The sequence below is a fragment of the Bipolaris oryzae genome (genome assembly GCF_000523455.1).
Source record: "Bipolaris oryzae ATCC 44560 unplaced genomic scaffold scaffold_73, whole genome shotgun sequence".
Lineage (NCBI taxonomy): Eukaryota > Fungi > Ascomycota > Dothideomycetes > Pleosporales > Pleosporaceae > Bipolaris > Bipolaris oryzae.
Window position 1 is genome coordinate 96,578 of NW_006911349.1, and position 12,552 is coordinate 109,129.

At 49.5% G+C, this 12,552-nt stretch overlaps 4 protein-coding genes across 4 annotated transcripts; 2 read left to right on the forward strand and 2 right to left on the reverse strand.

Annotated features, from left to right (window-relative positions):
* Nucleotides 1-1,877: 1,877 nt before the first annotated feature.
* COCMIDRAFT_96520 (uncharacterized protein) lies at nucleotides 1,878-2,794 on the forward strand (the record flags this gene model as incomplete). Its single annotated transcript, XM_007690219.1, has 4 exons — nucleotides 1,878-1,969; nucleotides 2,022-2,319; nucleotides 2,382-2,409; nucleotides 2,553-2,794. 4 exons carry the CDS (start codon nucleotides 1,878-1,880, stop codon nucleotides 2,792-2,794), a joined length of 660 nt encoding a protein of 219 aa, XP_007688409.1.
* A 477-nt stretch (nucleotides 2,795-3,271) lies between these two features.
* Nucleotides 3,272-4,051, reverse strand: COCMIDRAFT_5681 (uncharacterized protein; the record flags this gene model as incomplete). Its single annotated transcript, XM_007690185.1, has 2 exons — nucleotides 3,272-3,856; nucleotides 3,968-4,051. 2 exons carry the CDS (start codon nucleotides 4,049-4,051, stop codon nucleotides 3,272-3,274), a joined length of 669 nt encoding a protein of 222 aa, XP_007688375.1.
* Nucleotides 4,052-5,600: 1,549 nt separating this feature from the next.
* On the forward strand, nucleotides 5,601-6,770 carry COCMIDRAFT_96461 (uncharacterized protein; the record flags this gene model as incomplete). The annotated part of the gene is made up of 1 exon (XM_007690220.1): nucleotides 5,601-6,770. One exon carries the CDS (start codon nucleotides 5,601-5,603, stop codon nucleotides 6,768-6,770), a length of 1,170 nt encoding a protein of 389 aa, XP_007688410.1.
* A 3,169-nt stretch (nucleotides 6,771-9,939) lies between these two features.
* Nucleotides 9,940-11,445, reverse strand: COCMIDRAFT_26691 (uncharacterized protein; the record flags this gene model as incomplete). Its single annotated transcript, XM_007690194.1, has 4 exons — nucleotides 9,940-10,270; nucleotides 10,333-10,834; nucleotides 10,900-11,055; nucleotides 11,118-11,445. 4 exons carry the CDS (start codon nucleotides 11,443-11,445, stop codon nucleotides 9,940-9,942), a joined length of 1,317 nt encoding a protein of 438 aa, XP_007688384.1.
* Between the last annotated feature and the right edge of the window lie 1,107 nt (nucleotides 11,446-12,552).

The window sequence follows — 12,552 nt, forward strand, 5'->3', positions numbered from 1 at the left end:
ATTTGAGTGCTTGGCAGGAGAAGCCGCCCGAAAGTGGCTAAGGTACGGGCGCCAAAGGCCCCTGCGCCATTCTTTTTGCAGCTCCATCACACCAGCATCCATGCCAAAGCCAATGCCCATGTCCATACTCGCCAGCCATCACATGCTTTTCTCAATCCTTTCTCTCTCGCCGCTCTCGCCGCTCTCTCACCCTCTTGCGCTCTCGCCACGCCTCGTTGCACGTCTCCCGAAGTCGCCCCGCCACTGGCTGTAACCTCCCGGCTCGCTCGGCAGCCATGTTGACATTTCCGACTCTGTCTGGCCTGTGACACCTACTGCCACTATTACTACTACTTGGTGTATGTACACCTAGCATACATATACCATGTCCACAGACTGCAAGGTGTGCCTTTAGCCGTTGACCCTTTCCCCATCCCACGCTATGGTTTGTGGGTGCACATGATGCAGAGGGCGCAAAGCCACTACCCTGTTACAAGCCAAAATCGCTAAAGGCGTGTCGCACTACGATGCAACAGGCTCAGGGCCGCCCAAACGAAACACCTATAACTCGCTTCTGACTCTGCGCCCTCAGTCGTGCAGATTGTGCCGCCTTCGACGCCGACGCCGACGGCAGAACGACGACCCACTGCGCAGCCATTCCGGGCGAGGGCCGCAGTTCCCCATGCCGCCGCCAGCGCCTCAACAGCATCGTCATGACAGGTTCCTTTATCGCACGGCCAGCGTGCTAGTAAGTATATGCCAACAGCCGTCATCTGCCACCGCAGTTTCAGCAGTTATGTCCCATGTCCTACTCGTATGGCACCGTGACGGCGGTGACAGGGGCTACGAATACTTGTTTACATAACTACTCTCGTACCAACAAGCTCGTTCCCTTGGCCAAGCTCGGCTACTGGCGTCTATGCCGTCGTGTTCTCCTATACTTATTGACCTCGTACTTGTTCGCGCCAGCAACAGCGGTGGCCCGGTAGCGTGATCCGAAGGCTCACACTGTGATCTCTTTCCATGACGCCACAACGTGGCCAATGCGATGCTGTGAGATTACAGGTCGTAATGCCATGGACTCCAAGGGCTGCTTTACTGAACCTACACCGCAACCGCGCCGCCTTTCGCTATTATTGTTTCCGACAAATTATCAATAGACGAGAGTTTAGCGCAGTTCCCACCAAGGAAACCGATATTAATCCATTTCCTAGTAAGGATCTAGTAGCAACTCTCCTTTGGCGGCATTACTAGTAAGTTCACTGCAAAAATCCTCACATGACTCCTCTTCCAACAAAAACAAAACAAAACTTCTTTTGCAGGACCAGGTCAACAGTTGGCTTGTTAGAGTTGTGTTGTTCGAAAAGCAGCATATTGTGTGTACTCACGAACAAGGAAGTGACCCTGTCCCCTGTTACTTTCCTCTACGGGCAGTCAGCAAAACCACCAAGATCGGCAGGGTCGTCAGCAGCTTGTCTCTTCCGCTCCTAGTTACACGTGTCTTATCTGAACGTCATGATCTCCCGCCTTGAGATTAGCAACTGCAAATCATTCAACAACGCAGTGAAAATGTTCCTGTATACATGCGCGGCCTGTGCCTTCTCCGTGGTTACCGGCAGCACACACCCATAGAGGCTCGTCAAGCACGAGGCAAAAATTACTGCATCGGGTACGTACAGAATCAAAGCATTTTTTTGAAGACGGTCGGTGAGCAGATGAGCGTTGCCATGCGACACGCTTATCACCTGTAAATTGGAGACATCACTGGTCCCTTGTACTTATTCGGAGGCTCTTGGCGGGCACTCGCGATGTATGTCGTCATAGGGCTTGCAACTAGCGGCTGACATCGACCGCACGCCACATCCGCCCCCGCATTAAGTCAGCTCCGCAACCCCATCATGGCTTCAGTCAACAGTGCACCGAGGAAGCCAAAGATTGTCAAGATTGAGCCGCTGGAAAACAAGGACGCAAAATGGGCTACATTTGTCAAGTGCGTAGCTGAACCGTCGTCCTTGGCGCACTGGCATTGAATTTTTCCCTAGAACTACCTACACTGATCCCGAAGGCGTCGAGCGCACTTGGGAGTCTGGCGAGCGTCTTACGCGACCCAAGGATACGGATATTGACGGTGTCGGTGTTGCAGCCATTCTTCAAGATCCCGCAAAGCCAAACGACGAACCGCGCATCGTACTCCAAAAGCAATGGCGCCCGCCAGTCAATGCCACCGTCATCGAGGTTCCAGCCGGTCTCATGGATCCTGGCGAGAGTGCTGAAATGTGTGCACTTCGAGAGCTCAAAGAAGAGACGGGCTACATTGGCGAGCTAGTCGAAGACCAAACAGTAAGTCATACTTCTCGCCTACTGATGGGAAGACATGCTGATCTTCTACTCCCCGTCACTAGTTTCGAATCAGCCCTATCATGTTCAATGGTAGGTCGTATATAGCCGGATCACCCAAGCCGATACGCTGGCATCCTTGCTGTATTTCCCACCTTAAGGCTCAACATGAGGACTATTATACAAGAGAGCCATTCGTGCCGTTCCGCATCTCCACTCACTGACCATCTGCACAGATCCGGGTTTTTGCAATACCAACTTGAGAATGATACATGTTACTGTCGATTTGTCTCGTCCGGAGAATCGCAATCCACAGCCGAGCCTTGAGGATAACGAGTTCATTGAAACGTTCTCGGTTCCACTGAAAAGCCTATGGGACGAGTGCATCGCTCTCGAGAAGGAAGGGTACGCCATCGATGCAAGAGTCGGCACTTTGGCAGAAGGAATAGAGTTTGCGAAGCGATGGAAGTTCACATAGTTCAATATACAGCCAGGGATTTGGGGTGGGAGGAACCTTTGGTACTCGCAGGGGTACCGTGGTTCAACTTTTGATATGACATGTGTCTAGCGGAAGAGCCCGCCTGTACATGTGCATGTGATACTGCACGTCCGAAACGCTAGATAGACCCTGGGGAGCTCCTGGTAAAGTTGCTCATTTCCCAGTGCCGACTCGGAAACTCTTGACTAGTCGTACAACAGTGAATAATTACTCAAGGATCTATAAAAAGATTTCACGTCATTTCAGGCACACTGTAATTTTTCAGCTGAGTTTCTGCATCATATCCACGGCTGTATCCCTAGCAGAACGTCTTCTTCTATTAAGTTGTAGCGCTGCACCAGAGCACTCAAAAGCACGTGCATCGACTATAGGAGATTTTTGCGCAATGCACATGTCATGCTTCGTGACCATCAGTTCCCAGTTCAAGATATGGGTTACAGTGCCACTACTTCTACACTAACCCTGACGCTTCAGTAACCTCATGACAGATCCTCTTCCGTTTGTTGCCCCATTTGCTTTGTCCCTCTGATCCATACGCCTCGCTCTTGCTATACTATCCACCAGCGCCTTGACCACCTCCTCTACTTCACTTCGCTCGTTCGCTGTGATTTCAAAATGCTTCGCGCCCTGACTACTCGCCCACTGTTCCGCCATGTTCTTATCCACTTGACGTTTCGCAGCATCCTCACCAACGATGACATCGCGCTTGTTGCCAACAAGCACGCATCCAAAGCGCTTTTTCGTCACATGACCACCTACCTCTTTAGCACCAATATCATCTCGACATGTCCAAGCATGAACATAAAACTCATGGGTCACGCTGGCAAAAGACGATTTGCAAGTGATGTCGTAGAGCAGAACTATACCGTCTGCGGTGCGAAGGTATTCATCGACTATGGTGAGGTACCCGGATGAGAGGGGTCCCGTAAGATCCAGGTCTCTAGGAGAGAGGGTGAAGGAGGTGCCTGAGTGCGAGATGTGGCGGGATGAGGGCGTGGATGAGACGGCAGAGTGAGAGATAAAATGTCTACCTTCGAGGAACTGGTATGGACATGTCAGTAAAAATAATTGTCAAGAGAAAGAGAGGAAGGTTGCGCGGGCAATAAGTCACGTGTTGTTGTGGTGTGGGGCGAGAAAAGGGTGATGGTTTACCATGTCGACGAAACACGTCTTGCCCACTTCAGACTGGCCGAGCACGACGATGCGATGTGACTCGGACTTTTTCGAGCGCAGCATAGTGGAAGGGTGTGGGGCCTGGGTGGAGTTGGGATGGTAGGGATATGGAGATGGCCGAGGCCGTTGTTGGCGATGAGTACGACCGATGTTAGAGCGATTGTCAAGGTGCAGAGGTAGGCGCTAAACTACATTGGAAACATTGTTAATAATTCTATTGTTATTACTATAGACGGTCCATTTCTAGGCTTTTATATTAGAAAGAATAGAGGCATGTATAGGTAGATCTGGTGTGTATCCTGGCTGGCTATGAGTGGTAGTGGGTTGTTTAGCTTGACATGCTCTAGCAGCGGTTGTGGAACCAAGTGTCAGCACTAGGCAAGGAAGTAGATGTCCGAGACTAGGTAGTGTATGAATACGACGTATAAATCATCACAGATACATAGAAGTATTGTGTATTAATTTCTTGTCGCTGTATGGAGGAGTCATGCGATAGTCAAGACAAAGAAATAAATAGAGGTCTGGACAGACACCAAAAGATCAACCAACTAGCCTGACATTTCCAATCAATATATCAGCTTCAGAATTTCATTCTTGTAGTATCATTGCTTTCGACACTATGAAGACCTTTGCCCTAGTTACGATCACGGGCCTTGCTGCTCTCGTCTCTGCACACCCAGCACAGCCTGCGGTACTCGACCCAAGACAAATAGGCGTACCAGCGCCAGAAGGATGTTCGCCATGATTTATCGCCAGCCAGCCTCTACCCGGAGGACGGTGCCCGGCTGGAACCTCTGAAAAGGTCTTTGTAAGTAATATTTTGTAGAGAAAAAATGAAGGCATCTGTGAGATCGGGCATGGGAGATGAAAAGGTATCACGGGTAAAGGTTCACACACTAACTTTGCATCTGCAGGGCTCCTGTAGAACTTGCTGTAATAAATAGAGCCATTCTAGACGCACTGTGAGGGTGGTGTAGGTGGGGGTACGGGATGAATGGCGGTTGTCAAGATGGGAGAGATATGTTTAATAGGGCTAAGTTGGATAGTACCAGGGGAAAAAAAAGGTGGAAAAAATCAATAAGTTTCCAGGATCTACAAATATTTCGACTATGTTTCCAAGTCCCAAATATGTACGGGTTAGACGGGTTTGTGTCTTTGGAGGGTGGCCCTGGGATTGGCCGAGTGCCAATGGAGAATAGTACTGGGCGCAGCAAGCTGCGACGACGCGAAACAGTAGGCGCGGTCTTATTGTGAGGCTTTCCGCGTCCAACATGACGGAGTCCGCCACACTCCCCCTGGCGCATCTGGCCACTATTTTCTTGTTCGCTCGAGCGCTGCCGCCACTCAAATACATACCACTACATTGGCTCTGGGGTACAAGCGGTGAAGAATTTAACATCGCGAATCCGAGGCGCGAATCATTCATTGGCTTTGCATCCACCATCACCACACACACACGCACAAACACTATAAGACGAGCAACACAGCGCAGGCGCCGTCTTTTGCATACAACAGCGCCATAATCAACCCGATCGCGTAACCTCGTGAACGACGTATCAAGAAAGAACATTACCAGACGTATCCAGCGACACGTCGCACAACCACCGGCCCTATGACGTACCGCGACCATAACCCACATGCATACCCACCCACCCGGCCACGGCCCCTCATCGAGCAGATACCAGATTATCGCGAAGACCTCGATGTGTCAGACGAGGAAGACGGATTCTACCAACGCGAAGACGACTTCTTCCTCCCACCCAAGGTCCAGGCCGCCATCCTCCGCACAACCGACCGCATCCCGCGCAGAATCAAGCGCCATTGTGCCGCATACATTTTCCTCTTTTTCCTGGCCATTGCCAGCTGGTGGACATACTTTGGCCCGCGCCGCACCGCATTTGTCCAGGAACTGCATCTGATGGACCACGCGCCGACAATGAGCTACGGCACCCAGGTGCGCCCCGAATTCAAGGGCATGATCCAGGTCACGGACATGGACGAGCAGCATTTGCCCAAGGAGAATAAGCGCCTCATCTTCGTCGGCGATGTCCACGGCTGCCGCGCAGAGCTCGAGCATCTCCTCAACAAGGTCGCCTTTGACCAATCGCGCGACCACATCGTCATGACGGGCGACATGATCGCAAAGGGCCCGGACTCTGCCGGTGTCATCAAACTCGCCCGCAAATACGGCGCCTCATGCGTACGCGGCAACTGGGAAGACAAACTGCTCCTCTCCATCGCCGAAGCCCAAGACCGCCACGTCCTCGTCATGCCCGACGACGAGTCCAAACTCGACTTCGTCGGCGCACCCACCGCCTCCCAAGGCAACGCCAAGCTCCGCAAACTCGCAAAGCAATTCTCTAAAAAGGATATCGACTACCTCCGCCAATGCCCCGTTATCCTCCGCGTCGGCACCGTACCCTCTCTCGGCGCCCTCGTCACCGTGCACGCAGGCCTCGTCCCGGACATCCCGCTCGAGCACCAAGACCCCTTCCACGTCATGAACATGCGCAGCATCGATCTTAAAACTCGGATTCCAACTTCCAAGCACAGTGGTACGCCGTGGGAGAAGTTCTGGAACCATCGCCAGCAGAAGTTGAAGGCGAAAGAACGTACGACGGCGGTTTATGGGCATAATAGGAAGAAGGGGCTTAATGTGCACGAGTACTCGTTCGGTCTGGATACCGGGTGTGTTAGTGGTGGGAAGCTTACGGCGCTTGTGGTGGATGGGGAGGGGAAGACGGAGATTGTGCAGGTCAAGTGTGGAGTTGAGGGGGGGTAATGGAAGTGAGTAGAGGTGGTAATGAGTACTATTATCTACTTTTACGTGGGTGATAGATATAGATGTTTGCATCTTCATGGCGTTTTTTCTCTTGTTGTTTGTTGTATGATAGTTTGGATAGATGAGTGGGTATGTCGTGGGCATTTTTTTTAACGCAAGGAATGCGACCGACTTCAATGTTGGTGCTGGTTCATTTTGGATAGCATGGGGTGTAGACTGTTGTTGCTATCATAGCGAAAGAAATGTGTCTTTCAGAAATAACATTTTGTAGGTCAGATGGTAGTAAAGTAGGTTACATGTTACAATACTCGAACTGACTATCATCTGTTCTGTTCGTGCAACTTTACTTTACCTTGCCCTCATCCCTCTGACTTGATTGAACTCTATTGTTGAAAACAGCGTGTACATATGGCTTCGTAAAAAAAACGATTACAACATACCGTACGGGTACTTCAATTGCTATTTTCACATCGAGTATCTAACCCCTTTTTCCATACAGAGTGACAGTGATGCAAGACCGTATTAAAAGTACTGCGAGGATCGGAGGTGGAGCTTGGACGGTAGATTTGTGTGAAGTGGACGTGAACATAGGAGATGGAAAATAGATGTAGATGCATGTAGAATGGATACGGATTCTGAATTCTGGGTACGAGTAGTGTAGGTACGTAGTCAATTCTGCGAGTCGTCGAGCGGCAATAATTCAAGGCGAAAGCTAATAGCTCTGTGCGAAGAGAAAAAACTTGCTTCCATTCGTTACATCATTCGGTGCCAATCGTGAGGATTTCAAATAGTATTTCCTAAATGAAACCGACAAAATCCGATTTTCTGAAACAATTCCTGCTCTGGGGTTTTCTGAAGTATGCTAAGATGAGCAGACCCTTTTTCTTTGACTGGTTGGAGCTACGTAGCGTGTATTGGAACATTGATTGTTCTAGGTAATGGCGAGAGTGGCGAGCATGTACAGCGGTAGACAGCCGGAGCATTTGATGGCTGTAGTGGTGAGTAGCTGGAGCAGCAGAAAGGCAGTTGGCTATTTACGCAGAGAATGGAGCGGAAAACTTCCAGGGAGGCGACAATTGAATCGTTGTTATTTTTCGTAGGCGAGATTTTGTGAAAGATGGATTCTCATGTGACAGAATGAGCTCTTATGTTGGAGCGAGAGGCAATGCATGACAGTATAAAATCATGCAGAAAAGCTGATATATGTATAGTTACCATGAAGATTAAGAAGAAGATTGTTGTTGTCATGGGCTCTACATTCATCTCAGTGTCTCCTCTAGAGCCTTTAAACAATTCAAGCCCACGACTGATAATGAAGAGACATTGTCTAGTTTGCCTATCTGTGAAGATGAAATAAACAATATTGGAAAGTCAGAGTGCAACTTTCCATTCTTTCAAGGAAACACTAAGCTGATATACTCATCGCAAACTAAATAAAAACTATCCAGCCTATTATAACTTTCAGAAACAGCAATATATCGCGATGGCTACCAAGATATTCATGTATATTTCATAGATCGATAGACGTGTAGATCTCGGTACATTTGGTGGCGAAAACCCGATTATGAAAACAAAGAAACAAGGGGATAGAAAGGTACAAGCAATAACAAATGATGATTCAGGTAGACAGCTGAATTCAGTTGATTCAATTGACTTAAAGAGCAATACTGTGTATGTCTAAATGACGAATGGCGGTATTTCTCTGCTCTCTCTGGTGCAGATTCAGAAGGCAAGGCAAGTAGTTTCAAGGATCTCATGACGGCACTTCAAAACTTCAAGATGACCATGACCAACTCATGTGATGTATGCGTATAGCTATCAGAGATGAAGAAAGAGAGCAGTCAGAGGACGTAATTTTGTATTGTTAAACCTCTCCTTGAGGGATTGAGAGAACAGTGAGAGAAAAAACGTCTATCAATTAGAGTTTCCGAGTTCAAGAACGTAAAGTACACACACCGACAAATCATCACGGGGGTTTGTAAAAGTGCACACAAAACTACAGACCATCTCTGTGAAAATGCAGAGCCCTCTTGAGAAAAGGATATCTTGCAAAACTTGGAAGCCGAGTCGCGTGCAACGTCCCTAAAGGGACAGTCCTGGAGCACTGCCAGCACGGGACAGTCTCAATCGCATGACTAGGCATCTCTACTCTTATCAACAGACCTGAGAATCCCGGAAAAGATTGTCTCAACACAACTTGCGCTGTTGTTCTAGTTTCCAGCTGCAAACATCCTTCTGTAGTCGAGTCAGTAAAGAGACGTCCATACCACCACTCTCACCCCCACAATCAAGCAAATTAGGAGAACAGAGCAAGCCCCGATGTCCGAACAATCTCACCTCCGATCGATGCGCGTATTTCCAGTAAGACATCAGTGGCTGATCCTCCACACTCAACTACACAGTCATCTTTATGCAAACCAAGCCTTCTCCATTATCCCGTCTCTGCATCTCACCTCCACCGTAAACGCACCGCTTGCGCCATACACTTACTGCTGTATACCAAGCGCACGCACTATCCACCCTGTCATCATATACCCTGCCAAAGCCTCATGAACGTTACACGCAACAAAACTCAAAGTTGTTCCAAAAACGCGGTTCGGCACAAACCGGCTTACCCGGGATTCAACCTTTTTGTTTTTCCCCCCAAGCGACATATGAAGTTTATGTAGCTAGTAGCTGTAGCTAGGCAACACGGGTCGACTGACGTGAGCGCGGGTCCAAGACCCGACAGCAACTAAAATTCTACAGATCTGCATCGTGTATTCTATGCTGTGCAGTAGATAGTTAAGGAGATACAGTTTGGGGTCGCCGGCTGGAATTCGGAGGAGCGGGCATGTGGGGGTGTATGGAAATGTGGGTAAGAAGGGGGGGGGGGTTGAATGGTGTACTACGTCGTATTTTCAATAAAGTTTGATGCGAGCGGCATCATGTGCCGTGGGGGATTTTTTTTGGTTGAAGATCTGCGCTTGGCGTAGATGCGGTCGGGGACACAACTTGGGGTTGCGCATACAAGCGGAGACTGGGAAAATGATGGGAAGAGGGTTCAATCGGATTGGATGAATGGGTGGTGTGGTTGTACCACATTGGTATTAACGTAGATTAATAATTAAATATGGTATAGGGTAGTTTGCACTCGACCATCTAAGTATTTAACCTTGTTGCGCTTGACTTAGAGGCTGGATCCAGCTTGAGATGCTCCAGGGAATTGCTGTTGTAGAGCATCCCAAAGCGGCTCACCGCCCTCGGTCAAATCCTTCCAGGCGGGACAGGACAAACTCAATATTGGTGCTGCAAGCGTGTCGGTCACTAGCCTAATCGGAACATCGAGTGTGGAGAGGAGTCCAGAGAGCGAATTAGGTAGGAAAGTCTTGAGCACCTGGAATACGAAGCAGAGGAGGTTGTTGTTCTCCAATAATGTCGTGAGATTGACCACGCCGTTTGTAACGTTACCGAGATCGACGCCAGTGAATGAATTCACCTTGCCAGTGTTGCCGCCAATGCTGTAGCCAAGTGTTAGGGACTGGAAAATAGACCTGCAGAGCGGAATCTCCTGTGCACATACCTGCCAAGAACGGGATATTTCAGGACCCAGTTGACAATGTCCAAGTTAAGTGGGACCAAACCATATTCGATTGTCCTGCGGTACCAGTTGCTGGGAATGGTCTCGTGCCCCTTGCGATACTCAAAAGTTCCATTGTCCTTCTTGAAAACACCAAAGAAACTCCGGAAAACCTCTTGGGTCAGAATGCCATCGGGATGCTCGGCTGTGTGGTTGGATAGGATGCGGCCAAGGAAGAAGTAACCGGCGTTGCGACTAACCATGCCACTGACAGGACCATAGTAGAAGTATGGGTTGGTTTGGACGCTGTCTGTCCAGCGACGAGCAGCCTGATCGGCGAGCAGATCCATGGAGAGCACACCGTTTTTGTCGGCACGGTCGTGGAAGTCCATGAACAAGGTCATGTTCATGGTCGCGGCATCGCCCGTGACATAGAGATCATTGCGTGTGAGCGACGAGTCTGACTCGATCCAGTTATGCGAACCCGAAAGACCTCGAGGTTTGCCTGGTTACACCAAAAATGTGAGCGACTGTCATCAAACTTTGTGGCTTGGAGATACGGCAACATACCCAAAAGTCCAATTAAGTTCCCCAAGAGGTTTTGCCCAACGAGTCCAGTGGGTGGGCCTCCAATGGAGAAACCTGGATTCAGCGAGAGTGGGTTGCCCGTCCAGACAGTCCCCATGATACCAAGAATGAGAGAGAGTTCTAGCCCCATACCCATGACTATAATATGAAAAGTTAGAAGCTATTCCATCCCCTGGTCATATGCCATTGGCGAAACGCACCTTGGTTGATAGCTGTAACGACTTCTGCAAAACTGGTGATACCAGTGCGAGAAATGTAGCCATGGTTTGCCAGGGCATTCAGTCCAGGGCAAGGACCGCGCTGGTCGGTGGACGTGGGAGCCTGGAATGCATGTCTTCCAGAGATATCAATGGGTTTTTTGACGTCGATGATGAACCTCTTCTCCTCTTGGTAGTCCTCTACTGACCGGATTGCTGCATTCAGCTTCTCCGGCGTTAGGCCATGCAGGTGACGGTGGTCGAGAGAAGGGAAAGCATTGACGACACTCTGCCCAAACGAAAGAGTGAGAAGAGCAGTTGAGAACTTCATAATGAACGACTAGAGTTGGTAGAGAAAAATTTACTTGAACGAGTGTTTGGAAGTTTAGGAATAATCAGAAATGAATTGCTGACTCTCAATCGCTATCAGCCAGTGAGCAATGGGTAATTGGTGTTTCGACGTCAGTCCGCAAGGATGCCCGGTGGAGAATGATCTGTGGGGCGTTATGCGAGCGGCGGGATCCGGATACATAAAATCCGTCAGGTACCCTATTCAGCATCTTGTCAGCGGGCTCGGCGTGTCGGTGTGACTTTGCCACCAAAGCAGTAAATCGCATGGCTGGGCAGGAAATGAATGGGGGCAAATCCTCATTTCCACAAGTCCCAAGACTGTGGGGAAACCGTTGAGTAGTCTTATGCACGAAGAGGATACCTTTGGGTCGTCGGACCGTTTCCTTTTGGGATATAGCCTGTTGGTGTTTTCTGAAAGCAAGGAAGATCAACAGCTGCGCCGCCGTGAAACAAAGCAATGTCTACGGTCTCGGCTGGAATTGCATATTTGTAAGACGGAACCAATTTGCTGATTTCTTGCAAGAAACGCGTAGAGAAAGATCGACAGTGGTAGCCAACCAGAATGGTGTAAGCATTAATTAAACGGCCCGTTTACTTACGACAGCTAGTCAGACCCACCAAACCCGAGCTGTCACACCCGATTCGGTATTTAAACCCGGTCAGCCGTCTGTCCCTCCGCTCGGGTACAAAGTGAAACAGATCAGTCTTGTTGCTACCTCAAAAAGAGTAGTTCGAAGAGAGGGGGCCTCAAGGCACCGACCCATATGCCAAGCCACATCCGGGGCAGAATACGAGCACACAACGACTTCTAGAAGCACCGACCGCAGCGGATCTTGAGAAGAAAAAGAACTAGTCAATTTCCGTACCCACAAGTTTCAAGTCTGGAATGGGGATACGCACGATAGTGATTTGCAAGTTACAAAAGTGGAATTGGCAAAGGGGGATGTGTATCCCTTTGTAAGTACCCCCTTGGTCTGCGCTGTGGGAATATCCCACAATGACGCACACCGACTTGGAAACTCAGGCGAAGATCTATTGACAAGGTGGTACTCGGAAGCCGGGGATGTCCCTGAACCGGGTTACATTC